The sequence below is a fragment of the Penicillium bovifimosum genome, assembly GCF_028826915.1.
Source record: "Penicillium bovifimosum strain IBT 22155 chromosome Unknown utg000003l_segment0_segment0, whole genome shotgun sequence".
Lineage (NCBI taxonomy): Eukaryota > Fungi > Ascomycota > Eurotiomycetes > Eurotiales > Aspergillaceae > Penicillium > Penicillium bovifimosum.
Window position 1 is genome coordinate 3113623 of NW_026622712.1, and position 26815 is coordinate 3140437.

Sequence of the window (26815 nt, forward strand, 5' to 3'; positions counted from 1 at the left end):
ACATGCAGAACACAGCAGTCCCATACACAGATCAGATATGGCTTAATCTCAGAGCTTGATATAACCGCAGAAACTAACAGAAGATCCAACCCATGAGCCCACCGAAAGCGGACGATACAATCGTAACAAGGACCAAGCCTGCTCGGCCCAAGTCGACATGCAATTCAGACTCGACCCCCACTCTCCGGCCGAAGCGCCGAGCAGAGCGCGTCTTCAAGATGCCGGTTCGAAGCAGTTCATCCAGGTCTTCGCGATCTTCCCGGTCAAGGTCTGGCCCGTACGATCGTCCCTCCACGCCTAAACCCGCCATCTCGCGTCCGCATACACCCCGCAGAACACTGTCTCTCATTGAGGCCCTCCCCGTCGAGATTATCGAGCAAATCTTTCTACACTCACTCAACCTCAATTTCCCAAGAGCATCGCCATTCCTATCCCGGCCAGTCTCGGGTGAACACATATATCGCGCTCTCATCCTTCTCGCGTTCTGGGGTGACGAGATTTTCGATGGACCTCGCGACAAGTTCATCGACCGTCTAATGGCGCCGCTTGAATACGTGCCTCTGGTCATTGACGAGCGTAATCAGCTACAACAGGATATCTTGAAATGCAGATGGTGTACATTGGAGCGCCTGTCTGAGCAGGTCCCGACAATGCAGTTGTTGACGATTCACCGTCTGTGGACACAAGCTGGCATCATAACGATAGAAGACCAACAGAGTGATTTTGAGAAATTCCTAGCGCGCGAGGATGACACTGTCCGCGTGTTCTATGGGAGGGGCCCGCCAGAGCAGAAACAGGCCGAGGATATCACAGCGCAGTCTGTCCATACTTACAAGCTCGATGTCACTCCTATGGTCAAGACTGAGTTTTTTGGTCCGGATACCGAGACTTTCACTCTCCTCCCTGCCTTGTTCCTTGTTGAATTCCCACCCCATCTCCTGCGTGGCCGCCGCAATGGGTTCACACCGGGAGATGTTGCGATGTTAGAGATGCTGCGCATGACTTCGTGTAATTTGATCGATGGAAAGACTCAATTATTGCCGTCGTGTTTCACCCACCTCGACCGCAAAGCCTTGAACCAGGGTATTCAGAATGCCATCCACCATCAGAATCACAGCGCTATGTTATCTCTTCTCAAGATAGACGAGTATGTCTTCCGTTGCAAGCCTGAGCATCTAACGCGCTTCACCCGCTATACGTTTCCGTCCGAACATTTCCTCGCTGTTACCCGTACCGGCCGCGACAATCCAAATCTCAATTATGAGTTCTTCATAACTCTGCTTCGCGCCAGTACTGAGTCGCTCCCCACAGACTCGTCTGAGATTAGGCAGTGGGCTGTTGATTATATAGAGCTCGGCAGGCAGGATCCGAGCGCTTACGGGCGCTACGCCGCGTTTGCGAAGTGGTTAATGGACTTCTTGCTGCGACTGCCCTTACAGCTCACTGCTAGGTCTCAGATGTTCCAGTTTGGTCTGATAAACACCTCTCGGGTCGAGGGCCGCATTTTTTATGAGAAGTGTCAGAGACCTTACAATGAATTTTTTCGGTCTAGGTGGCTTCCGGAAAGCTCGTTCCGGACTGAAGGTCATTGGCTGAGGAAGGTTGGTCCTGGCCTTCCTGCATGAGACATGAATCGTTTCAGGACTTTGTGTTGTTAGCGCTATACCCTTAAGATCTACGGGGATCCGAACCTATCATCGGCCTTAGAATATCAGAAAGAATAATCTGCTCTTCAAGTGAATATTCAGCCATGCGACGGTATGATATTGATCGGTATTATATTGATCATGACTTTGTAATGTACAGACCTATCAAGCATCTTCAACTTCAAACAATCACATATTCCCCAACAATCGCAAGATACCAGCAATACGCCCACCAAGCGTCGGCTGATACCCCGTCTCGACAACGCCCTTGCACATCTCCCAAGCCGCAACTCCCCCCTTAGCATCAGCGGCATTCTCCCGGTTCTGAATAGGATAGTCCAAGCGTGGGGGAATACCAGTGCCAATCAAAGACGGGAATCTATCCACACAAACAGACTTGATATTACACAGACCGCGCAGTCCCTCCTCGCCGGCGAATCGGCCATATCCGGACCCGCCAACGCCACCGAAGGGCATCTGCGTCGCATAATAGGCTCCGAAGTCGTTGACGGAGACCATTCCGGCGGTGATCTGTGACACGCAGGCTTCTACGTCCTGTTGGTGGTGGCCGAAGACACTCGCGCCTAGTGCGTAGGAAGTCGAGTTTGAGATGGCGATTGCGTCAGAGACGCTCTCGGCGCGCATCATTAGGAAGATCGGGGCGAAGAGCTCGGTTTGTGCGATGCGCATGTCCCGTGTCACGTCTACTAGGAGCGTGGGCGTGAAGTAGTGACCGTGTTTATGGACTGGGTGTTTGTATTCGGTGCCGCCGGCGAGGAGTCGTGCGCCTTGCTGCACGGCTTCGTTGATGAGGGTTTCGAGGTTGGCGAATGAGGCGGGTGAGATCATCGCGCCTACGTCTGGGGTTTCGGCGTCGAGGAGGATGGAACCTTGGTGGAGCTTTTTGATGCGTGGGGTCACGATCTCAATGAGTCGGTTGTATGCTTCTGGGAGGGCGATGATGCGCTCGATGCCGATGCAGTTCTGGCCGGATGATTGGAAGACACCGCGCATGATGAGTGAGGCGATGGAGGAGATATTGCGGATAGTGCGAGAGTCGTCGAGGATCACGGCCGGGTCTTTGCCGCCTAGCTCAACACAGACGGGGATGAGGGCCTTGGCGGCGGATTCACAGACCTTGTGGGCGACGGGTCGGGATCCGATGAAGGTCAGATGCGCGACGTCCGGGTGTGAGGTGAATGTGTCGGCAACATTGGGCAGGCAGACTACCATTTGGACCAAGTCGCGTGAGTGGCCACAGCTGGAGAGTGCGCCGCGAACCATATCGAGGAAGTAGGTTGTGGACCATGCGGTCTGTTCAGATGGTTTGACGACTACTGCGTTGCCGCTGAACAGCGCACTGATGATCGGACCGATGAAGTTGTGCAAGGCATAGTTCCAGGAGACACAGGCACCCACCACCCCGAGCGGTTCGTATCTGACTACGTTCTTCTTATACATCATCAAGAAGTTGGTCGGTCGCCGCTCTGGTTGCAGTGCCTTCTCGCCATGGTCAATTGTCCACTTGAGCTTCTCCACCGTCACAAGGATTTCGCCAAAACAAGCGTCAACTTTTGTTTTGCCGGTATCCAGACAGCATGCGGTAGCGAGGTCATCTTGGTGGTCTAGAACGTATCTGCGGGAGGTTAGACAGGCGACAGGCTTCAGGGGGTGTCCGTAGGCAGGTGTTTTGTCCGGTCCAAGGCGCGACGCAATCATATTCACATACTTCAGCAGTGTCCGGAGAACCTTTCGGCGCTCCGCAAAAGTAGTCTTTGCCCATTCCGGCTGAGCAGCTTTCGCATTCCGAACGGCGGCGTTGACGTCGTCAACCGTGGCGGGTTTAATCCCTTTACCGAGCACTCTCCCATCTGCAGGACAGTAGGACATGACAAGTTGACTGTTCCATTTCTAAGTAGCGTGATTGACCATCGGTTAGCTCGAGCACCAGAAAAGCAGCCACGGAGGGCATGATCCCAAGTAAAAACAGGGCCTGTCGACTTACTCCTTTAGCTTGATCCTCCAACACCATCTTCTGCTGCCCCTGAACCTCACCCCATGTCTTGATGGACGCATTGTCGCATACCTCAGAAGGGATAGGAACATTGAAATCAACAGCTGCCTCTTTCCAGCTCTTGGTGTAGAGGTACCCCACGTACACTGCGACCAAGGAGGCGAGCGCGACTCCAATGTACGGAGTAAACTCCAGTAGTTCGGGAGGCACGCGATGCTCCAGAAAGGCTTGCAGCGAGGGCGGCAATGCCAGAAACTCCATGGCGGCGAGTGCAATTGATCTGGGGAAAGTGTCTGGAGAGGTGAACGGGGGAAGGTTGTTTTCATATCGCGATAAGGCGATAAGCGCATTGACCCCGAGGATTGGTCGCATCGAATCTGGTTCATGTAGTTCATCCTACTGTCCTACATCATCGACTCATCTGATTTCCACCGGATATCAGACTGATATTGATGCATCGCAGCATCTTTTGTTGATGGATGGAATTCATTGAATCGACGTCCTTTTCTGTGTGCTCTCTGGGTTGAGCCGCCTCGCCGCAATGGAACGCCGCATAACTCGCTCCGCAGCTCGGGCTGCTGCTGCTTTGACCTTAGTGGGTGAAAGCAAGCCTTCTCCCACACAATCACAAGACATTCCCAAGACGACCAAAAGGAAGCGTCCCAACCACACTGATACTTCCATTGGCTCCAAATCTCTCGATGCACCCAAAACAGCTGCGAAGGTTCAGGGCAGATCGCGTGGCTCCAAGCCAGCAATCAAGCATGAGAATCCCTCCTCGTCCACAGCCTTGTTTGATGAACTCCCTCACAACCTAGGGTCTGTGCCATCGCCATTGTCCGCAGCGACAGAGCCTGCTGTTTTAATTGCTGCATCTGACAAGGAAGACCAATCACCGAAAGGAAACCAGGTTGCGGAATTGGCTGCTGAACTCCAAAGCACCGTGGATATAGCTACCACACCTCTGAAGCAAGAAGCAAAGGTCCAGCCATCCCAAACTGGCCGAAAGTCAAAGAAGAATACCTACGGCTTGACCCCTGGTGTTTCTCCTTTCCCAGAACTGGACCGGCCAACTCCCGAGGAGTGTGAAGAGGTCAATCGGCTGCTTTCCAGCATCCATGGTGTAGTCACTGCTCCGAAAACTGTCCCTGAGCCCTCATTGACCGTCACCGGCTGTGGTGAGGTCCCATCTGTTCTAGATGCTTTGATCCGCACACTTCTCAGCGGCGCCACCACAGGCAACAATTCTGCCAAGGCTTTCAGTGGGCTTGTCAAGCGATTTGGCATTTTATCAGAAGGCGTCGGCAAAGGAAGCGTCAACTGGGATGCCGTGCGCCAGGCTACCGTGAAAGATGTGTTTGAGGCGATCAAGAGTGGGGGTTTGGCCGACATCAAGAGCAAGAACCTCAAAGCGATTCTTGACATAGTCCATGAGGATAATCAGGCGCGTCGAGCCGCATTGCTGGATGATTCTAAGTCTAAATATGACACAGCATCCAACCTGCTGCCTGAAAAGGCTGAAAAGGACAAACAATATGAGATTGCCTGTGCAGACCAAAATTTCCTTTCCCTCAACCACCTCCACAATCTCACCGCCGAAGAAGCCATGACTGATTTGATCAAGTATCCGGGAATTGGCCCCAAGACAGCTGCCTGCGTCATCCTGTTCTGCCTCCAGCGGCCCTGTTTCGCCGTCGACACGCATATCTTCCGCATCAGTCGCTGGCTGGGATGGATTCCCCCTCGCGCCAATGAGGTCACTGCCTTCAGCCACCTAGAAGTGCGTATTCCGGATCACCTGAAGTACTCGCTCCATCAGCTTTTCATTCGTCACGGAAAGAGCTGCCCCAGGTGCCGAGCCGCTACCGGTGCGTCAAGTGCCGGCTGGGAGGATGGCTGTGTTATTGACCACCTATTGGTGCGCGATGGAAAACGCAAGAATAATGCGCCGGTCATGGCTTCTAAGAAGAAGGCGAATAGCAAACGCAAGAGAAAGGAGCAGGACTCCGAAGAGGAGACTGAGGAAGAGTCGATCTCCGACGAAACGAGTGATGAATGAACGAATTTATGATCACGAAATTATGAGACGAACTCGGGCGTTATTGCAGCGATCTATGGGGCCGATGAATGGGTTCAGCCCAATATATTACTAACTGTATCATTATTTATTTGCTATGGTGCTGCTTCTTCTGCTGTTGCTGTCGTACTCAACACGACTTGCCAAATGTATTGTGATTATGAGTCGACCATGTCAACGGTGCAGGCTTCGATTACAATGAATTATCCGATCTATCATGAGCAGTTTCTCTCAGATTCTACTCATACCTCGCTGTACTCCGTAGATATACTTACAAGTTGATCTTCCCATAAACCAGAGGACATCAATACCACGTGACCTTCCTCTTTGGGACATGGAATACTCATAGACCAGCACAAATTCGACAGCATTTCAACATTGCAATCATTTAACTTCATTATGAATTATCAAAACAGTGTACTCGAGACACAGGGTATTGGTATTTTCAATGCATTTCCACAGATGACGTCAAATGTCCGCCCACCATGTGGAGCATATGACAATGCTCCTTCAAACAAACGCCCAGACACCCGATGCAAGTTGCCGAGACGGCAAATAAAAAAGTATAGAAACTGAAGAATATGTTCATAGTCATGCCTCATGATGGTCAGCCATATTGTGGATGCTAATATCCATGCGATCAGCGACCTTCGGGTTCGTTTGATCTTTGGCGTCGTTGGTGTGCTTGGAAGCAGCAGCAATAGTTGACTGATCATCAGTGGCGGGGATGATCTTGCCGTTGGTGTCCATAGTAACACCGTGAGCGGCGATTTGGAAATCGGTCAAGTTGGCAACGCCGTGAGAGACAGCTTCCTTGGCCTTATCGAGAGCCTTAGCCTTGCGGCCCTCGCCGCGGATGGACTCCAAATGCTCGAAGTAACCGGATGAAACGGGGGTGATGTAACTACCACAGAACACACCGACCTCAAAGTTAGTGGGCTCTTGCTGACCATTCTCGCGGGCAACCTCAGCACAGGCATCCTTGAGATCAGGCAGAGTCTGGAATACGACCGCCTCCGCGCCAATGTGCTTAGCAATGGCGTCTGAGGTCCGGTTGTGCGCAACCAGCTCTTGAGGAGAGGCAAGATCGATACCGTAGATGTGGGCATGTGTGATCTCCGGAGCACAACTGGCAAGATAAACCTTCTTAGCGCCGGCTTCCCGGGCCATGTTGATGATCTCACGACTCGTGGTGCCACGAACAATACTGTCGTCGACCAACAGGACGTTGCGGTCCTTGAACTCAGCTTTCATGGCATTGAGCTTGCGGCGAACACCCTTCTGCCGGGTCTTTTGCTCCGGCATGATGAACGTGCGGAAGACATATCGGTTCTTGACGAAGCCGTGGCAATAAGGCTTGTTCAAGTAGAGCGCGACATTGGTCGCGGAGGTAGTCGCAGTTTCAGGAACGGGGATGACAACGTCAATGTCCTTGACAACATCGGGACCCAGAACCTCAAGAACGCGGGCACCGAGACGGTCACCCATGCGTTGCCGGCTGCGGTAAACACTGATGCCATCCATGACGGAGTCAGGACGGGCAAAGTAGACATACTCGAAGATATCGGGAGCATATGCCTTCTTGGGGGCGACCTGGCGGAAGACGGGTTCACCACCCTTGGCGATGATAACGGCTTCACCGGGCTGAATGTCGCGGTGGTTGGTGAAACCCAGCTGGTCCAGAGCAACTGATTCAGAGGACATCATGTAGTCTGTGCCAGGTCCATCCAGAGATTGACGAGAACCCAGAATGAGGGGGCGGATGCCGTAGGAGTCACGGAAACCGAGAATGCCGAAGCCTGATATGTGAGTTAGTATTGCATACCGGGACCATACATAATTCGTGACTTACCAGCAAGCATAGCAGTGCAAGCCCATCCACCCTCACAACGCTTATACATGCGGCTCAAGCTAGCAAAGAGATCCTCGTGGTTGACACGGGCCTTCTTAGTTTCGCTCAGCTCATCGGCGAAAACGTTGAGCATCAGCTCGCTGTCACTGTCGGTGTTGATGTGGCGGTGGGCTTCGAGATCAAGGTGCCTCTTAAGATCCGGGGCATTGATCAGGTTGCCGTTGTGGGCAAAGCAGATACCGTAAGGGCTGTTCACGTAGAAGGGCTGGGCTTCGGCGTTGGCACTGGATCCGGCGGTAGGGTAGCGCAGGTGACCGATACCCATGGAGCCGGGAAGATTGGCGACCTTAGCACCGTCCTGGAAAACCTTGGCAGCCATGCCGTTGGCCTTCAGTTGGTAGATTCGACCCCCTGACGCGCATGTTGCAATACCGGCTGCATCCTGACCACGATCTGTGACACCGGAACGATTAGTCTCACAGCCGCAGTTATGTGACTTCGGACCGAAACTCACGTTGAAGGAGGTAGAGTGCCTCGTGAAGATCCACGGCAGCCGCGGATGACGGGTTCGCCTGGATCAGCGCAATGATACCACACATCCTGACGTGGGGTAAGGGTTCTGAGTGGACAATGGAAGTCAGTATCGATGTTCGCCCATTGCATTCACAGTACAAAGAGATATTGCAGTGTCTCAAATCAGACCAGGTGTTTCTCCTCAACAATTGTTTAGGAAGTCTAACATCTATAAAAAACCAAAATTCATCATAAAGACAGGGGAGGGAAGCTTGGAAGCAAGCTGGAAACAAGGGAATAATGAGACTTACCAAAACCAAATCACGTAAAAGAAAGAAATAAGTTCAGAGAATGGTCATCACCGAGAATGAATAACCATCCTAAGGAGAGAGAGGGAAAATGTCCATGACATTTGTGTATGGGAGGTGGTGCTGCCCCACAGAATCAATTTTTTCTGCCAGTCCCGCCGACCTCGGGATGATGACTGGGTCATGACTAAGCATGCCCCGCAATTTTGGAAGGTTCCATGGCTGACATGCCCTAGCATCCCGAACAAGGTTAGCGTGAGTTGACATGCATACCCCGACTGACATGCATCCCCCGTACTGTGTACATCCGTAGATGGAGATGTTAAGGAGGCATGGACAAACCAGGATGATTATAGTGCTAATATTGAGTGAAGTTCATGAAGACCATGGCTTTATATCAGTCTTTCAATACTTCAGCCTTTCATGATGCACAAATTAGGGCTCCATATCTGCTTTGTTCGGCGCATAGAAATACGGAAGATGAAGATGATTTGCTTCATCAGTTGCTTGCTAAGTATAGAAGTTTTCGCAAAAATCCAATTCTCTTTCTAAACTCAACCGAATCGTTGTAAGTTGACGGAGTTGTTGGATTACCCGAAAACTGGGATCATACCTGCGGCTATACGTACTGCGCACATAGCTTCGCGTCGAGCCTTGCGTTATATTGCTTATCTTGAGCTGAATCACTATCACCCGTCAAGCCCAATGGCCGACAACAGAGATCGATACCGTATCTCAGTGTCCCCGTTCGGCGACCCAACTGCTTCGAACGTAGCAGGATTTCGAGCAGTAAGCGGCGAACAGCGCATGGCAGATAGCAGAGATCAATCCCGGATCTCCCATACCCCCATCGGTGAAACTATCGCGCTCGACACAGCAGACACCATGGAAGTGGAAAACGATCATAATGCAGCGAAGATCGACGGTGAATCTCGCATCTCCGTTTTCCCATCTGGTGAATCAAGCCTGCTCAACATGACAGATATCAGAGCAGTGAGAAAGATTCAGAATACGGCGGATACCGCCGATCAGTCTCAAGTCTCTGTATCCCCCTCCAGAGATTCCACCAGTCTCAGCTCGGTAGAACCGGAAATAACGAGCAGCGACCTCAGTATAGCCAACGACGACATCATCATGCTGGACTGTGATGTGCAAACCTTCATCGACCTCACGAAGGAAGGTGAGGCTGAAAAGGCCATTGACGAATTGACCTCGGACATGGCACATATCGCAACAACCGCCGCCGACGACTCATCGAGTGACAACTCGAGCTCAGGCCGCTTGTCCAGAGGTGAGCAATCCAGCAGCCGCAGCTCATCCCCTGAGTTGGATGAAACACAAGTTGTAATTGGTGGTATTGTTTACAAAGCCGGGATGTCTCTGGAGCTCGACGACGGCTCTTTTCTGCGGCTTCAGGGAGTAATCCCTCAAACAGACGACGTGCGCTTCTTCGGCCGGCGTCTTTACCGGACGACGCACCCAGAAGCCAAGACCTATCTCCCGAAAGTGCACAATGAATTGATCTGGCTCACCCAGAATACCGATCATGTCAGCTTGAAGCGCGTCAGGCGGATTGTATCCATTGCTTTCACCAACTTCCGCACTGACTTCGCTAACATCCCGCCGGAGGAAAGAGGAAGGCTGACCTGCCGGTTGAAGCTCACGATCCGTCAGACTGGAGTAATTATTGTCGAAGGACATTCACCATTGACTGCAGAGCAGTGCGCAATCGAATGGCTCACCTTCTCCGAGTCAGACCCCGGGCTTGGCCTCTCAGGCCACCAGTTACGCCATAACTGGAGAGGTCCCACTGTGCGTTTCGGAGAGGCCGCGGCGTCTTCAGCGGCCCTAGATCTTGAGCGGCAGGGGTTCATTGACCTCACTAACCCGTCTCGTGCATACACCTTCGGTGATGCGTATTGTGGTGGCGGTGGTGTGTCCTGCGGGGCGAGACAGGCCGGTGTGAAGATCAAATGGGCTGTTGACATCGACAAATACGCCCTGGAAACATACCAGCTTAATTTCAACGATGTGGAGGTTGAGCATTCCGACTTTTTCAGCTTCCTCACCAACGATCGGGACTTCTTGCGAGTAGACATCGCTCACTGCTCACCCCCTTGCCAGACCTGGTCCCCTGCCCACACTGTGCCATGCGCTCGCGACGATGCGAACTCTGCTTGTGTATTCTCTGCCGGCAGCTTGATCCGAGGAGCCCGTCCCCGGATCTTGACCCTAGAGGAGACCATGGGTTTGCCTCAACGGTTCCCCATTGTCTTCAACCGGGTTGTGCTGGATATGGTGGAGTTTGGATACTCTGTTCGTTGGGCGGTATTGGGTTGTGATGAATATGGCGTGCCACAGGAGCGCAAGAGATTGGTTCTCATTGCTGCGGGGTAAGTGAAGTGGAAGAAGCTTGATTCATCTAAAGTTTGTACTCTTGTGTCTAACCACGTGCCTATAGACCCGGTGAAGTTCTGCCGCATTTCGCTCCGCCTACTCATGGCTCGCCTGAACGGGGTTTGCTGAGCCGGGCGACTATCGCTTCCACCATCGATAATATTCCCCCTGATGCCGAGGACCACGACGTTGAACGGGCCTTGAAACGATGGGCTTTGTGCCACCATGAAGCATTCAGTGCGAATGGTCTGGCGAAGACTATCACCTGTGGCGGCGGCGAGTTTAACTACCACCCTTCGGGGACCCGTCCTTACACCAGTCGTGAGATGGCCCTGTTGCAAACATTCCCTCTAGACTACCAGTTTACTGGGAAGTTTATGCGCAAGCAGATTGGGAATGCCGTCCCCCCACTCTTCGCCAAGGCCATCATTGGCGAGATCATTCGATCTTTGAAGGAGAGCGACACTAATGAGGCCAATGGAACCTTCTACTGATTCAATCGCCTGAAAAAGCGTTGAGAAATCGTTGAGAGAGGGTCACGGATAGGAAGTTGAGGATGTGAGGACGGAGCTCAAGGGCCGCTGATCTGCATGTGAGGCCCGGAGGCCGTAGATCAGCCGAGGGCGAAGGGGTTGTGAAGTCGGCGTGAGCTCCATCTGAATAGGTCTTTGCTCTCCATGTTTGTTGCACTGTGCCTTTTCTTGTGTATCCGTACAGCCTATGTTCCGATTTCGCTGCATCTTGTAGCTGTCATCTGTTGTTCACAGGTTAAGTTAGATCCGATATTCGGATTTTGTGTTTCAGGGAGCCAAACAGACAGTCATATAGCCATCAACTTGGTCAATTGAGCCATATACGGTCCAAATTAGCTTGTAAAAAAAAGAAACGGTTCTATCTATTAGGTCTAAATACTATTAATTATGGTTGAGAGCATTAAAAGACAGCTGTTCATAGGTGAAGTGATAACCGGCTTTAACCGACCCTCGGCAGGATGAAGTCAGCTTGGAATCCATCCCCGGGCTTTTCCTCCCCTTACCCCATCCTCCATTCGTCCTATTTATTTTTAAATAGCTTCCTCCCCCCCAATCTCTGACCCTCTCATCAATTGTTGGATCTTGTAATTGATCCTATTCCCAATTCTTCTTCCTTCACAATGTCCCTGCCCGCAGTGAGACGCCTGACCCACACCTCTCCCCGCACTTTGGCCCGCATCTCCAGACTGCCCACTTTGGCTTCTTCCCCCTTCATCACTCCCCGTTTCTCTGTTCCTCGCACTCCTCGCTTCTCTACCATGGCCGCTCGTCAGTCTGCCGCTCCGGCAGTTCCCACCGATAGGGCCTACGATCCTGAAATACAGGATATGGCCTCTTACATCCACGGCTACAAGGTGGACTCTGATTTGGCGGTAAGTTAGCTGAGCGTGGGTCACACAAAGCACCAGCTAATCTTTAATTTGCTGTTTACAGTACGACACTGCCCGTCTGGTCTTCCTTGACACCCTTGGCTGTGGTCTCGAGGCTTTGAAGTTCAAGGAGTGCACTAAGCTCCTTGGCCCCGTTGTGGAGGGTACTGTCGTCCCCAATGGTACCCGTGTCCCCGGTACTCCTTACCAGTTAGACCCCGTCAACGGTGCTTTCAACATTGGTGCCATGATCCGTTGGCTCGACTACAATGACTGCTGGCTGGCTGCTGAGTGGGGTCACCCCTCCGACAACCTCGGTGGTATCTTGGCTGTGGCTGATTGGATCTCCCGCACCAACCGCGCCGGTGGTAACCTTGGCAACGGCAAGATCCTGAAGATTCGCGATGTTCTGGAGGCCATGATCAAGGCCCACGAGATCCAAGGTGTTCTCGCCCTGGAGAACTCCTACAACAAGGTCGGCCTCGACCACGTTGTCCTTGTCAAGGTTGCGACCACCGCTGTCGTCTCCAAGATGATGGGTCTCACCGAGCAACAGACCGCCGACGCTATCACCCAGGCTTGGGTTGACGGCCAGTCTCTTCGTACCTACCGCCACTCGCCCAACACCATGTCGCGTAAGTCGTGGGCTGCCGGTGACGCTTGCCAGCGTGCTGTCAACTTGGTCCTCAAGGTCCAGAAGGGTGAGGGTGGTCTTCGCACCGTTCTCTCTGCCCCTACCTGGGGCTTCTACGATGTCCTGTTCAAGGGCAAGAAGTTCGAGTTCCAGCGTCCCTACGGCAGCTACGTTATGGAGAACGTTCTGTTCAAGGTTTCCTACCCTGGTAAGTGCAACCGTCTTTTTCGCCAAATCTGATATAACATCGGAAGTAACGACCGCTGACTCTTCGATCCAATAGCCGAGTTCCACTCCCAGACCGCCATTGAGTGTGCCCAGAAGATCAACATCAGGCTCGCCGAGATGGGCAAGAGCGCCAAGGACATCAAGGAGATCACCAACCGCACGCACGAGGCATGCATCCGCATCATTGACAAGCAGTTCAAGGAGATGGACAACTTCGCCGACCGTGACCACTGCGTCCAGTACATGGTTGCCACCATGCTCGTCTTCGGCCGTCTGACCGCCAGCGACTACGCCGATGGCTCCGAGGCCGCCACCTCCCCTCTGTTGGAGGAGCTCCGCAAGAAGATCCGCTGCGTCGAGGACACTCAGTTCACCGCTGATTACCATGACCCCAGCAAGCGTACCATCCCTAACGCTCTGACCGTCACCCTCAATGACGGCACCGTCCTTGAGGAGATCGCCGTTGAGGCTCCTCTGGGTCACCGTCTCCGCCGCGAGGAGGCCAAGCCCGAGATTCTGGCCAAGTATAAGCGTCACCTGGAGGCGCACTTCGACAAGGCCCGCGTCGACGAGCTGCTGCAGGTGGGCTGGGACCGCCCTCAGCTTGAGAACTACGATGTCGACAAGTACGTCGACCTCTACGTCAAGGACAAGGTCATTGCCTCTTCTTAAATAAACGTTTGAATGGATGGACTAGATGTGTTCTTTGAGATCACACGTGTATGATGAACAATTACTTTTATATACCGCAAAATGGCATAGATTTTCTGACTCTTCCCTCGCTGATACATGGAGTCACCTTGTAACCCTCTCAACCCGAAGCCCCCGGAGAGCAACTCACCCCCAGGTTGGATGGGGTATTGGCACACAGCACTTTACTTCTGCCAGAAGGCGCCTCGACCGTATAAGAGCTGACCTTAACGTCACAGGTTCCCCCAGAACCGCAATTCAGGTTCCCAGTGACAGCATCATATTTCCCACTTGTCGACCCACTGACCTTGTCGAATACAATATCCGTCAAATCCGCATTTCCAGGATTCTCCGCACAATACTCGCTATCCTCCCCATAACAACTCTCAATCTGAATCGCATAGTCACATCCATCAACCACAATGCCACTGAAAGTAACATTGCTCACCGTTGATACCCCATGAGAACCTCCGGACGGGTACGTCTTGATCCCAACTGCCTTGGTCGACGCAATCATCGTCGCCCCGGAGACATATACATTCTTCACCACATCGTCAGATGCCTTCCCCAGTGATCCCACTGAGAGCCCATGACTTCCGGTGCAGGTAATGTCCGTCACAGTCACGCCGTCTGCACCGGGCTTGAATGCTACACAGTCGTCGTCGTTTTTCACGTTCACGTGGCTAATTGCCACGTCTGCGCTGGCGCCAATGTCGAAGCCGTCTGTGTTCTTGGGGGGATTGTCGTTTTTGGATGTTGCGTCCATTTTGAGATTGGTGAAGTTTACGGTCTTGCTGTCTCCTTTGACGGAGTTGAAGACGTTCGGTGGGTTCTTTTGGCGGAGGTTGGAGATTTCGATGTTTGAGCCGCCGGTTATGTAGAGTAGGGTTGGGCGGGCGTAGCTGCTGTCTTCGGCGAATAGATCCCATCTATAGGTGGGTGGATTAGTACGGAGTATACTTAGTCTTATAGTCACTGAAGAAGACATACGCATTCTGACCATTGCCATCAATCACACCGTTCCCTGTCAGGGATCGGTTTTTGATTCCGTTAATGTTCTTGATATTGATCATTACTGTCCGGCCCTCCCAGTAGTCTGTGGATGAGCTGAACTTCAAGAGTCCTTCTAGCTGGAAATCGCAGCCCACGCAGCCTGCGAAATCGAGGACGCTGTTTACATAGTAGGTTGTGCCGGCGGGAATGACAATGGTGCCTCCCTTGCCGCAGTATTCGATAGCTGATGTTATAGCAGGGACATCGTCAATCGAGGAAGAACCACCTGCTGTCGGTGTACAGGCTGAGGCGCGGGCATCGAGGGATGTGCTTGGTAGGGCAAAAGCCGAGGCGAGCAGTGCGAAGGCTGAGAGGGATGTTAGAGACATTGTGAAGTCAATTGAGGGTGTCAAAGGCCATTCCCTTGTGCCGGAGGACAATATTAGTGCGTACATTTATACATGCGATCCTAGTGAAGTTCACATGTGATTGTTTAATCTATCCGGAGAATCGACACCACCTGAAACGTCTCCTCTTTAGTCCTGGCTCCGCCATTCGAGGAAGATCTCTTTGCGAACATCAGAGCTGGTGGATTCGGCAAAATAACCGTCAAGAGGATGACCGAAAGAATGGCCAAAAGAGCGGAGTTTCGCATCAATTCTCCGAGACATTTCCCGGTCGAGTACGTGCATATACCCCTGCATGAAGAAGCGTTCCAGTTATGGAAATATCCCGGAGAGAAGGCCCACAGTCTGTATCTCCTACGAATATTTCCATGCTCTAGGTATTTCTGACGAAGCTCGACTAGATACTACGTAGCCATCGTATATAATGCTCCTAGGGTCCAGATACTCTGACCTACTATTTCTTCTGTCCCGGGTAACAAATATCGCCATGCATCTACGGACTCTCCTTCTCACAGCCCTATCCCTCGGCACGACGGCCATCAGTGCACCTACTGAACTAGCCCCTCGCGCAAGCAGGAACAGCGCACCATCCGGCTGTCTAACAGTTGGCTCAGGCGGTTCATACTCAACTATCGCCAGTGCACTCGACGCCCTCGGCACTTCCTCAACGGCAGCTTGTATTTACATCGCAAGTGGCACATACCAGGAACAGCTTACTATCAAATATGCCGGTGCCCTGACCTTCTACGGCCAGACTGAAGATACGGGGTCGTATAAGCAGAATACAGTGACTATTACGCATACTATCTCTTCACCGGAGGCTGGCTCGCTGGATAAGAGTGCGACTGTGAATGTTGTTACGGCTGGGTTTAGGATGTACAACATCAACGTGGTTAATGGTTATGGGAAAGGTGCCCAGGCTGTTGCGTGAGTCGTTGTATTCTTGGTGTGGGGGTATTTACTGACTACGTTTCTCCAAGGCTGGTTGGCAATGCGAATAAACTTGGATTCTATGGTTGTCAGTTCTCGGGATATCAGGACACCCTGTATGCTAAATCGGGGACTCAGTATTATTCTAATTGCAAGATTGAGGGTAAGTAGCCTCTGGCTAGAATGGGCTATCGAGTCTCGGCATGCTAATTATATCCAGGAGCTGTGGACTACATCTTCGGCGATGCCTCCGCTTGGTTCGGCGAATGCGATATCGTCTCCAATGGACCGGGCGCCATCACCGCCAGCTCGCGCGAGACAACCAGCGACACCGCTTGGTATGCAATGGATCACTGCAATGTGAAGGCTGCGGCAGGAACTAGCCTTGATGGGACCGTTTACTTTGGTCGGCCGTGGAGAGTCCTCGCTCGTGTGATATATCAGAACTCCGACCTTGGTAGTCTGATCAATGCCAAGGGATGGACAACAATGGCTGATGGGGCTACGCCATTGTATTATGAGTATAATAATTCTGGAGATGGGTCTAACACTTCCAAGCGGGAGTATACCTCGGCTATTTCAGCGGGAGTCACGAAGAAGACGGTTCTGGGGAGTGATTATGGGGACTGGATTGACTCTAATTATTGAGGTGTTGGGTCCAGCTTCATCATGTACGTACAAACTACTAATTGTCTACACTGGACTTGCTTTTGTGGTGGACCGCTGGTATACTCACGCCCATCAAATTCCTTACTTTCTGATGCCAAAAGAAACCATACCGATTGTCTGAATTCGCTAATCTAGCAACTGTCTGCGGATCATAAGCTGAGACAGTAGCAACTTCAAGAACTTCGACGTTTCGTGCCACATGAGGGATATCTTAAAGCAGAAGAGCAGCTTAAAAGCAAAGTGAAAAGAAGGGCATGGTTGAAGGCACGACTGACAAAGTCAATGCCAGCATACCAATGTACATGTTCAATCGTCAGCCCACGACGAAGAATGACCCATAGCAGACTCAAACCGGAAATGGAAATCATGCTCATGCCTCCTCATCGGGCGAATACGAAGCTTGGCAAATCGGGCACTTGTATCGACGGTATTCGAACCAGGATCTGAGACATGCGAGGTGAAATGCATGCTTGCATCGGTTCAAAATGAGGATTTTGCTCTCCGGGGGATGGTGCGCCCCGCATAAGTCGGATTGTTGGTGATGGGCCAGAACGGCTGGATCGGGACAGCAGGGATAGGGAGATGACGACAGTGCGGAGAGACAGATGGGGCTGGGGTAATTGTTAGCATGTTTTGATTCTAGAAGGTTCAGACAACTCGTTTAGTCCGGTTTATCACGGCCTGCTATCTCGTGCCAAGACAGTGGTGAATTAATTCAGGAACATAGCGGCATTGGCATTGGGTTTATCGGGCGGGGGGCGAGACTGCCTTGCCCAGAAACCTCATTGCTCAAGCCGCTTCGGCGAGGGTCTGTCGATCCTCATAGGGAGAAGGGACCCAGCGCCCAGCCCTATCGCCCCCACACTACATCATTGACCCGCAGGGCCAAGAGGTTTTGATGAGGGGAACCGGAAGTCGGAAGTGGAAAAAGAATGTCGACTTACCAAGTGTCTTGGCCGTATCGTTGAGCATTGGTGGGAATGTTCTGTTCTTCCAACCATCGATCCATCACAGTCTGCAGAGGTACCTGATAGACTGCTGGAGCGATTTGGTTGCGGGCAGCTCGTATAGCTCGTCGTCGATGATACCACATGATCAACCTAAGGAATGCACACAAATCAGTGATAAGCACGTCAGAACTTCCAGAACATTTCGCCTGCATAATGTGGAGGTTCGGCCAAGACTTTCGCTCGACTGGAACTCACATTGGGATCACGCTGATCAGGGAAAACACCACCACGGCCCCAATCACAACCCCAATGATCTCCTCTCGCGGCATGGAGTGTTCCGCCATGAGTGGAGGGTCATATGGAGCTGGGTCCAAACGAGCGATACGAGACTGGGGAAAATAATTCAAGTATCGCCCAATGACAACGGGGTAATGGCTGTAAGGTAAGACAGTGTGACCTAGATCGGATCACTCGGGGGGGAATGGGATTTCAGGCACCGTGTCCCAAGTTAGTTATAATACCCTTGGTGGCCCATTGTCTAAGGCAATAACGACGCTTCAATCAATTTACCTCCCACTCGGAGAGTCAAAATAGCCCTGGCGAAGTGAGTGGCTTTGAACCGGAGGAACTCTCAGGCCCAGAGTGCCAAGTAATGCCAAGGGCCAAGAGCCAAGACGCCCAGCCGTGGGAATTTGGCTAAACAAAGCAAACGAGCCGAGTTATCCAGTATCTACAGCGCCAAGACCGCTCCGCACCAATAAGATCACGGGCACTGATCGCGTGCGTGGTTACCGAGCCATCGCCTAGAAGTCATTTGCGTCACACCCCCGAAAACGGATGGATAGGAATTATGCGCCAAGAAGAATAATTCATAACGATAGCTGGTTAAGGATTGTGACTGGTCAATAGATCTTCCCAACCTTGGAACATTGCTGGTTCCCCGGATGGTCGGGCTCAATTGATTTCGGGGGAGATACCGGAGGCTGATGCACGCCTTCGACGGAGATTGTCACTCTTATTTATACTTTCCTGTATCCCCCTCCCAGTGGAACTGGGAAACGATCTTCTTTCTTTAATTGTATCTCAAGTGATTCTGTGAATGGACTCTCATTCTCTTGCAGATACATATTACATGATACCTCCCTAAGACTCTCTTGATCTATCAGAAAGTACACACATCTATTACCTCACCACCACTAGACACACTCTTTTATCTTCGATATGTCGCAGGACAGGGCCCAGGCCCAGAAAGGTCCCACCGACACCCATCAACCTCTTTCCCAGCCTGCTCATAGCCTCACCTATGACGATGTCATCCGTGAACTCGGTACTAGCTTTGATAATGGTCTGACGACAACAGAGGCCAAAGAACGTCTGGGGAAATATGGCGAGAACAAGCTGCAGGGAGATGAAGGCGTCTCCCTGGCGAAGATTGTCATTCGACAGATCGCCAATGCTATGATGCTGGTGAGTACTGAAGTGGAGAGGATTGACAAGTAATATATGCTAATCTTTGCAGGTTCTTATCATCGCCATGGCTGTCAGTTTCGGCATCAAGTCCTGGATTGAAGGAGGATTCATCGCCGCGGTCATTGGGTTGAACATCGTTGTCGGTGTTTACCAGGACTACGCAGCGGAGAAGACTATGGACTCTCTTCGTTCCCTTAGTTCACCTACTGGTGTCGTTACACGTGACGGCAAAACATCTACCATTCCATCCAACGACATTGTCCCCGGTGATATGGTCGAACTGAAAGTGGGAGACACCGTTCCTGCTGATGTCCGGTATGTACCTCCCATGCAGCCTCGAACAGAATGTATCCTGACTAACCGATCTGCAGACTAGTTGAAGCATTCAATTTCGAAACCGACGAAGCCCTTCTAACCGGCGAGTCTCTCCCGGTCCTCAAGGACGGTGACGCTACCTTTGAAGTCGATACCGGGCCTGGTGACAGACTCAACATCGCTTACAGCTCATCAACGGTGACCCGAGGACGTGCACGTGGTGTCGTCATCGCAACTGGAATGAAAACTGAGATCGGAGCTATTGCCGAAGCCCTTCGTGGAGGCGATTCGAAGCGTCGCCCGGTTAAACGTGGGCCGCAAGGCGAGACCAAGAAAAGATGGTATATCCAGGCTTGGACATTGACCACCACGGATGCTATCGGACGGTTCCTGGGTACCAACGTGGGTACACCTTTGCAGCAGAAATTGTCGAAGTTGGCGCTCCTTCTGTTTGGCATTGCGGTCATCTTTGCGATTGTCGTGGCCGGGTCGAACCAATGGCGCGGTGTTAGCGAGGTCATCATTTATGCAGTCGCCACGGGTCTAGCCATGATTCCAGCCTGTTTGGTGGTTGTGTTGACAATTACCATGGCCGTTGGAACGAAGCAGATGGTGAAGCGCAACGTTATTGTCCGCAAACTGGATTCTCTGGAGGCCCTCGGTGCCGTGACCAACATTTGCTCGGACAAGACTGGCACTCTGACCCAAGGCCGCATGGTAGCAAAGAGGGCGTGGATTCCGTCGCTTGGAACTTATTCAGTTGGTGCTTCGAGCGAGCCTCTCAATCCTAATGAGGGCGATTTAAGCTTGATCCCTCAGGCGCCTCTCCACTTGAAGGAGGACACGACTGCCAACGCATCGTCACCGGATGACTTGCTGAAGGACAACACTGAGCTAAAGGACTTCCTCAATGTCGCTTCCATGGCTAATCTGGCCCATCTCCACCAAACCGAGAGCGATGGGTGGCAAGCTCGTGGCGAACCCACCGACATCGCCATTCAGGTCTTCGCATCTCGATTCAACTGGGGGCTGGATCGCTGGACCAAAGGCGAGAAGCCTATCTGGCATCAACGCGCCGAGTATCCGTTTGACTCCAGTGTGAAGAAGATGTCGGTTATTTTCTCTAAGCGCGACGAGGATTCGGGGGAGAATTGCGAGATGATCTTCTCCAAGGGTGCTGTCGAGCGTGTTCTTGAGGCTTGCACCACCATCAAATGGAAGGCGGATTCGGAGCCTGTGCCTATTGACGATGCTATCAAGGATGAGATCTTGCAGAATATGGAAGCCTTGGCCTCCGAAGGTCTGCGTGTGCTTGCTCTGGCAGGCCGCGAGAACACTGCTGGCACTAAGGAAGGTGGCGAGCCTCTTCCCAGGGAGGAGGTTGAGAAGGACCTGTCTCTCTATGGCTTGATCGGCCTCTACGACCCTCCTCGCCCTGAAACCGCAGGAGCCATTGCCCAATGCTACAAGGCTGGTATCTCCGTGCACATGGTCACCGGTGACCATGCCGGCACCGCGCGCGCAATTGCCGCGCAAGTCGGAATTATCCCTTCGAACATGGATACGATCGCCAAAGACGTTGCCGCTGCAATGGTCATGACCGCGACTGAATTTGACAAACTGACCGAAGACGAGATTGACGATCTGCCTATGCTCCCATTGGTTATTGCTCGCTGCGCGCCCAACACCAAGGTTCGCATGATCGATGCACTCCACCGTCGCGGATGCTTTGTCGCTATGACTGGTGATGGAGTCAACGACTCTCCGTCACTGAAGCGGGCTGATGTCGGCATTGCGATGGGCCAGAATGGCTCTGATGTGGCCAAGGATGCCTCCGAACTGGTTCTATCGGATGATAACTTTGCTTCGATCATCAACGGTATTGAAGAGGGTCGCCGCATTTTCGACAATATCCAGAAGTTCGTTCTGCATCTTCTTGCGGAAAACGTCGCCCTGGCTTTGACCTTGCTCATTGGTTTGGCTTTCAAGGATGAGATCAACCAATCTGTGTTCCCTATTGCCCCTGTGGAAATCATCTGGATTATCATGATTACATCTGGTCTCCCTGATATGGGTCTGGGAATGGAAATCGCTGCTCCAGAAGTCATGGATCGGCCACCTCAAAGTGTACGTTCTTCTCATCCCCTTCCTATCACATTTCAATTACTAACTTCGCTGTAGAAACAAGGTATCTTCACCTGGGAAATCATCATCGACACTCTCGTCTACGGAGTCTGGATGGCGGCTCTCTGTCTATCAGCCTTTGCCCTCGTTTTGTTCCGTTGGGGCAACGGGGATCTCGGTACAGGTTGCAACACACATTACAACGACCCGAGTAAACCCCACGACTGCGACACTGTGTTCCGGGCTCGCGCCACTACCTTCACCTGTATGACCTGGTTTGCCCTGTTCCTCGCCTGGGAGATGATGCATCTCCGCCGCAGCTTCTTCCAGATGCAGCCCGATTCAAAGAGACGCTATACCCAGTGGATGCATGACATCTGGCGCAATAAGTTCCTCTTCTTCGGCATCGTGGCTGGTTTCGTCCTTGCCTTCCCCATCCTCTACATCCCCGTCATCAATCACAGTGTCTTCAAGCACACCGGTATCTCCTGGGAATGGGGTATTGTGTTCGTTGAGACTGTTCTTTTCTTCCTCGGCATTGAGACTTGGAAGTGGTGCAAGCGGATCTATTTCCGTCGTCAGGACCGAAAGGCTGCTGCTCGGGGTGTGGATCCCGCTGCCGAACGTCGCGGCCTGCCGGATTTCAGCCGGTACACCACTATGGACCGGTCTAGCACCGGGGCCAGTGATCTGAAGGATGAGCGATCTATGGTTTGATTTGTGTCTTTAGCGTGCATCTTGTATGATCCCGGGATCTTACAGTTCTTACTCATATGTCCGTATCTCCATTTTAGACCGATACCAAGTATTTTATTTCTGAATTTCTGAATTTCATGAATTTATTTGACATCTACTTCTCAGAATGAGTCAAAAGATCACTTCTCATAAGAACCTAGACATTGTATACTACTGAACGGAACTTCCGCCTATAGTTTCGATTCTGTTATCGGGCTTCGTTCCAGCCACGACTGAATCACCTTCGCCAATCCATCAATCTCTACTTCCGTATTCCCAGCATGTAGACATACCCGCACCCGCTCCTTTCCCACGGGAACGGTCGGCGGCATAATGGCACGAACGACGAAACCCTTTGATTGACAGAGACTGGCTAACTGTCGTGGGTGCGATGTGCGAAGAGAGATGATGGGAGACGTGGGGAAGTGATCGATTTCGAACATGACTGACTGTGGAGTATGGAGGTCGTCGAGCTGTTGTCGGAGATGACGGATTAATTGCTGGAGCCGGTGTTGTAACTATGACCCTCGTTAGCCAGGGAGAGAGAGAAAGAGAGATTGGACTGACTAATTCGGTTTCTCCAGACGATAGGAGCTCATATGCCGTGCGAATCGCCGCTAGGAATGGGAACCCTAGGGCTGTGGTATAGATCAAGCTTCGGGCATAGTTGATGAGATAGTCTCTCGTCTCTGGTCCACAAAGCACGACCGCTGGATAAAAGTCAGTTCCAATATTCCCAAGGATATGAAAATCCAACCATACCTCCGTGACTGGCTAATGCCTTGCCGAACGTGTGTACCCGAATGAACATACGATCCTGTACGCCAAGTTCCTGGACTACCCCAGCCCCTCGCGGTCCAAATACACCAGTCGCATGGGCTTCGTCGACGTAGAAATACCCATTGCCATGAGGCAGCAGGTCATCCACCACGGCGATGAACTCATTGATGGGTGCAACGTCGCCATCCATGCTGTAGATGGATTCAATGACCACGAAGACATTGCGCTGGCCATTCCTAATTGCTGGGTCTTCTGCCATCAGTGGCTGGAGAGCTTCCCTCAGACCAATTGGTGAACTGTGGGCAAACATTTTTCGAGGACCAGCTCGCGACAAACGCATGCCCTCGTGAATACTGGCGTGGATCAATTCATCGTACAAAATTACATCGCCTGGTTGGGGGATGCTGGAGAGAGCGCCGACATTGGCGTCGTAGCCGGAATTGAATAATAGTGCTGTGGGAGCTTGATGGAATGTCGCGATGAAGTTCTCGAGCTCTTCTGCGTACGCTGAGTTGCCATCTAATAGTCGGGAACCCCCACTGGCGAGAGGGAATGATGGTGGGGTGTTGTTTAGATGTGCTAGAAAGCGTTCTCGGTACGCTGATGAGGTTGATAGAGAGAGGAAGTCGTTGGAGGAGAAATCCACTGCCGTCCGGGGTAAGACGGTCAGTCTCCGACGCGCGGATTTGGCTTCTCGACGCGACAATGCGGCGGAGAGAGAGTCAACAAGGGTTGGGGAGGTCATGATGTTGACTGTTGTCTGTTGACTATGGAATGAGAGGTGTAATTATGGGGGCATTGGGGGATCGTAGGGGGATCTGAGGTGACATCCACTTTAATAATGTGCTCGACGGCTCGTGCTCGGCGCGCTCCACAGGGACCAGACCAGGACCACAACGATCTCATCAAAGTCAATTGACTGTTGAACCCAACAAGTCACCTGAGTCACACCTGAGGCAGTAAATCTTTACAAACAATTCATGAGTCACTTGATCTCCCATTAACCTACCTCCATCATGCCAGTCGGTGCTGCACTTTGGCGCAATTTACGCGCCCACCAGGTTTATGGCGCCAATACGGACGTGGGCAAGACAATTGTCTCGACAGTCTTGTGCAATGCCATTCAACAGAAAAGCCAGGCAGCATTTCTCAAGCCTGTGTCAACGGGGGCATTAGATGATGCCGATGACCAGTTAAGTAGGCCACTTGTTAAGTCGGTTCATCGCTGACGGTCGCACTCGCAGCCACTTGAAACGCTATGGGGCTGGCACAATTGCCAAATGTCTCTACCAATTCGATGAACCTGTGAGCCCACATTTGGCAGCTAAAAATAAACTTGTAAGTCCTCTTATCCTAAGAAAGCTACAGAACTGACGGTGTAGATCCGAGATGAGGATCTGCTCGCCTCAATACACAAGACGTTGTCGGGCTGGGCGCGGTCGGATGTTGACTTTGCCTTGGTGGAGACGGCTGGCGGCGTACACTCCCCAGGCCCTAATGGCAACTCGCAAGCAGACTTGTATCGACCGCTTCGCTTGCCAATTGTGCTGGTGGCAGACTCTCGTTTAGGGGGGATTTCCTCTTCCATCTCTGCTTATGAGTCGCTGTTGCTTCGCGGCTACGATGTTGCATCGGTTCTCTTGTTCCGCGACAACTATTATAAAAACCATGAGTATCTGCGGGAATACTTCCAGAAGAAGAGTATTCCATTGGTGTCGTTACCGGCGCCTCCAGCTCGGCCATCCCAGCTGGATGCCGATGCCCGAGTGAGGGACGAAGAGGCCATGCTCGACTATTACCGGAAGTCGGCTAAAGAGTCGGAGATCCTCCATCTGCTGGAACAAATGTCTGTTAATAACACTCAGCGTGTTGAGCGTCTGGAAGAGATGGCCGACCGTGCTCATGATCTGATATGGTACCCCTTTACCCAGCATCAAGGGATGACGGCCAAGGACATTACCGTGATCGACTCGGCACACGACGACTACTTCCAAACATTGGACAACAGATCAGAGAAAGCCGAGGGCGAACTGCGCCCGACATTCGATGGCTCCGCATCCTGGTGGACTCAAGGATTGGGCCATGGTAACCCGGAACTGTCACTATCGGCAGCCTACGCCGCCGGTCGGTATGGACATGTCATGTTCGCTGGGGCCGTCCATGAGCCAGCATTGTCGCTTGCAGATAATTTGCTGCAAACTATCGGAAACCCGCGGCTTGCCAAAGTCTTCTACACTGATAATGGAAGTACCGGGATGGAAGTCGCGGTGAAGATGGGCCTTCGCGCCTCCTGCGACCGCTATGGCTGGGATGCCAGCCAGGAACAGATTGGCATTCTCGGACTCAAGGGTAGCTATCATGGTGACACTATCGGTGTGATGGACTGCTCGGAGCCATCGGTCTACAATAAAAAGGTTGAGTGGTACCGTGGTCGTGGACATTGGTTCGACTTCCCCCTGGTCAAGATGGTCGGCGGGTCTTGGAAAGTTGAGATTCCGGGCGAGCTGCAGGCAGACCTCGGCGAGAATATTAATTTTACCTCGTTGGGTTCGGTCTTCGATCTCAGCCAGCGACTGGAGTCTGCTACAGCCCAGCGTTACAAGCACTATATCCGTCAGACCATCGAGGATCTGGTGCAGCGTCAAGGAATGAAGTTTGGGGCATTGATCCTGGAACCCATTATTCTTGGTGCAGGTGGAATGCTTTTCTGGTAAACCTGAGTTACCGCGGATATCCGTTTGAATAATCTTACTAACTATCTTGCATAGTGATCCCCTCTTCCAGAGATGCCTAGTGGATGTGGTCCGCGAACATCCCGAGTTGTTCTCTACCGCTGCAGCATCTCGGCAATCTCCATCGTGGTCTGGCTTACCAGTTATCTTCGACGAGGTCTTCACCGGTCTATACCGTCTCGGCCGTCCAACATCCGCATCTTTCTTGGACGTGCACCCCGACATTGCCGTGAACGCCAAACTTCTCACCGGCGGGCTCATTCCGCTCTGCACTACTGTGGCAAGTGAGGAGATCTTTGATGCATTCTCGAGCCCAGAGAAGAGCGACGCTCTCTTGCATGGTCACAGTTACACTGCCCATGCTGTTGGCTGCACGGTTGCTGTGGATTCCTTGAAGACCATGGCTAAACTGCACACGGATGGATCATGGGATTCATACCGCGATGACTGGCGAAGTAACTCGTCGAGTTCTGCGGCTTCGACTCCGGATGTGTGGAGTGTCTGGTCGCACAGTCTGCTTCAGGATCTGTCCTGTGCGGACTCGGTGGAGAGTGTGTTTGCCATTGGAACTGTGCTTAGTATTTCGCTTCGTGATGCGGATGGTGGAGGTATGTGACTGAGATCGAAAGTTGGGAGCATAGGACTGACAATAATGCAGGCTATACTTCTAACGTTGCTAAGGGACTACAGCAGACGCTGGCTGTTGGCAGTGATCAGTTCAACGTTCACTCACGCGTTCTTGGAAACGTTCTTTATTTGATGTCCAGTGTGACGTCGAAACCCGAGTCACTTCGAGAGTTGGAGAGGCTTCTCCGCTCGGCGTTGGTCTAAGTGGCGGACTTGTATATAACATGACAACCAGACACACCAGACACTCAGCGCATTATCATACTGTACCATGTGGTAGGACCCAAAGAAGCCCGAGTGGAGTGAAATGGTAGTTGTATAC

At 52.1% G+C, this 26815-nt stretch overlaps 12 protein-coding genes across 12 annotated transcripts; 7 read left to right on the forward strand and 5 right to left on the reverse strand.

Moving 5' to 3' along the window:
- Window positions 1–92: 92 nt before the first annotated feature.
- N7515_004228 (uncharacterized protein) lies at window positions 93–1625 on the forward strand (the record flags this gene model as incomplete). The annotated part of the gene is made up of 1 exon (XM_056664972.1): window positions 93–1625. One exon carries the CDS (start codon window positions 93–95, stop codon window positions 1623–1625), a length of 1533 nt encoding a protein of 510 aa, XP_056524029.1.
- Window positions 1626–1835: 210 nt separating this feature from the next.
- On the reverse strand, window positions 1836–4032 carry N7515_004229 (uncharacterized protein; the record flags this gene model as incomplete). Its single annotated transcript, XM_056664973.1, has 2 exons — window positions 1836–3557; window positions 3652–4032. The coding sequence occupies 2 exons, from the start codon at window positions 4030–4032 to the stop codon at window positions 1836–1838; spliced, it is 2103 nt and encodes a 700-aa protein (XP_056524030.1).
- A 169-nt stretch (window positions 4033–4201) lies between these two features.
- On the forward strand, window positions 4202–5719 carry N7515_004230 (endonuclease III domain-containing protein; the record flags this gene model as incomplete). Its single annotated transcript, XM_056664974.1, has 1 exon — window positions 4202–5719. The coding sequence occupies one exon, from the start codon at window positions 4202–4204 to the stop codon at window positions 5717–5719; it is 1518 nt and encodes a 505-aa protein (XP_056524031.1).
- Window positions 5720–6328: 609 nt separating this feature from the next.
- On the reverse strand, window positions 6329–8188 carry N7515_004231 (amidophosphoribosyltransferase; the record flags this gene model as incomplete). Its single annotated transcript, XM_056664975.1, has 3 exons — window positions 6329–7536; window positions 7590–8042; window positions 8104–8188. The coding sequence occupies 3 exons, from the start codon at window positions 8186–8188 to the stop codon at window positions 6329–6331; spliced, it is 1746 nt and encodes a 581-aa protein (XP_056524032.1).
- Window positions 8189–9115: 927 nt separating this feature from the next.
- N7515_004232 (DNA cytosine methyltransferase) lies at window positions 9116–11301 on the forward strand (the record flags this gene model as incomplete). The annotated part of the gene is made up of 2 exons (XM_056664976.1): window positions 9116–10803; window positions 10872–11301. 2 exons carry the CDS (start codon window positions 9116–9118, stop codon window positions 11299–11301), a joined length of 2118 nt encoding a protein of 705 aa, XP_056524033.1.
- A 659-nt stretch (window positions 11302–11960) lies between these two features.
- On the forward strand, window positions 11961–13743 carry N7515_004233 (putative 2-methylcitrate dehydratase; the record flags this gene model as incomplete). Its single annotated transcript, XM_056664977.1, has 3 exons — window positions 11961–12212; window positions 12274–13051; window positions 13127–13743. 3 exons carry the CDS (start codon window positions 11961–11963, stop codon window positions 13741–13743), a joined length of 1647 nt encoding a protein of 548 aa, XP_056524034.1.
- Window positions 13744–13882: 139 nt separating this feature from the next.
- Window positions 13883–15143, reverse strand: N7515_004234 (putative extracellular exo-polygalacturonase; the record flags this gene model as incomplete). Its single annotated transcript, XM_056664978.1, has 2 exons — window positions 13883–14690; window positions 14752–15143. The coding sequence occupies 2 exons, from the start codon at window positions 15141–15143 to the stop codon at window positions 13883–13885; spliced, it is 1200 nt and encodes a 399-aa protein (XP_056524035.1).
- Window positions 15144–15648: 505 nt separating this feature from the next.
- Window positions 15649–16739, forward strand: pmeA (putative pectin methylesterase; the record flags this gene model as incomplete). The annotated part of the gene is made up of 3 exons (XM_056664979.1): window positions 15649–16088; window positions 16142–16254; window positions 16312–16739. 3 exons carry the CDS (start codon window positions 15649–15651, stop codon window positions 16737–16739), a joined length of 981 nt encoding a protein of 326 aa, XP_056524036.1.
- A 391-nt stretch (window positions 16740–17130) lies between these two features.
- N7515_004236 (uncharacterized protein) lies at window positions 17131–18054 on the reverse strand (the record flags this gene model as incomplete). Its single annotated transcript, XM_056664980.1, has 3 exons — window positions 17131–17371; window positions 17705–17860; window positions 17966–18054. 3 exons carry the CDS (start codon window positions 18052–18054, stop codon window positions 17131–17133), a joined length of 486 nt encoding a protein of 161 aa, XP_056524037.1.
- Window positions 18055–18931: 877 nt separating this feature from the next.
- Window positions 18932–22336, forward strand: N7515_004237 (cation-translocating P-type ATPase; the record flags this gene model as incomplete). Its single annotated transcript, XM_056664981.1, has 4 exons — window positions 18932–19177; window positions 19230–19495; window positions 19552–21622; window positions 21677–22336. 4 exons carry the CDS (start codon window positions 18932–18934, stop codon window positions 22334–22336), a joined length of 3243 nt encoding a protein of 1080 aa, XP_056524038.1.
- Window positions 22337–22545: 209 nt separating this feature from the next.
- N7515_004238 (aminotransferase class I/II-fold pyridoxal phosphate-dependent enzyme) lies at window positions 22546–23879 on the reverse strand (the record flags this gene model as incomplete). The annotated part of the gene is made up of 3 exons (XM_056664982.1): window positions 22546–22872; window positions 22922–23064; window positions 23117–23879. The coding sequence occupies 3 exons, from the start codon at window positions 23877–23879 to the stop codon at window positions 22546–22548; spliced, it is 1233 nt and encodes a 410-aa protein (XP_056524039.1).
- Window positions 23880–24150: 271 nt separating this feature from the next.
- Window positions 24151–26697, forward strand: bioDA (adenosylmethionine-8-amino-7-oxononanoate aminotransferase; the record flags this gene model as incomplete). Its single annotated transcript, XM_056664983.1, has 5 exons — window positions 24151–24326; window positions 24379–24472; window positions 24517–25844; window positions 25903–26474; window positions 26525–26697. The coding sequence occupies 5 exons, from the start codon at window positions 24151–24153 to the stop codon at window positions 26695–26697; spliced, it is 2343 nt and encodes a 780-aa protein (XP_056524040.1).
- Between the last annotated feature and the right edge of the window lie 118 nt (window positions 26698–26815).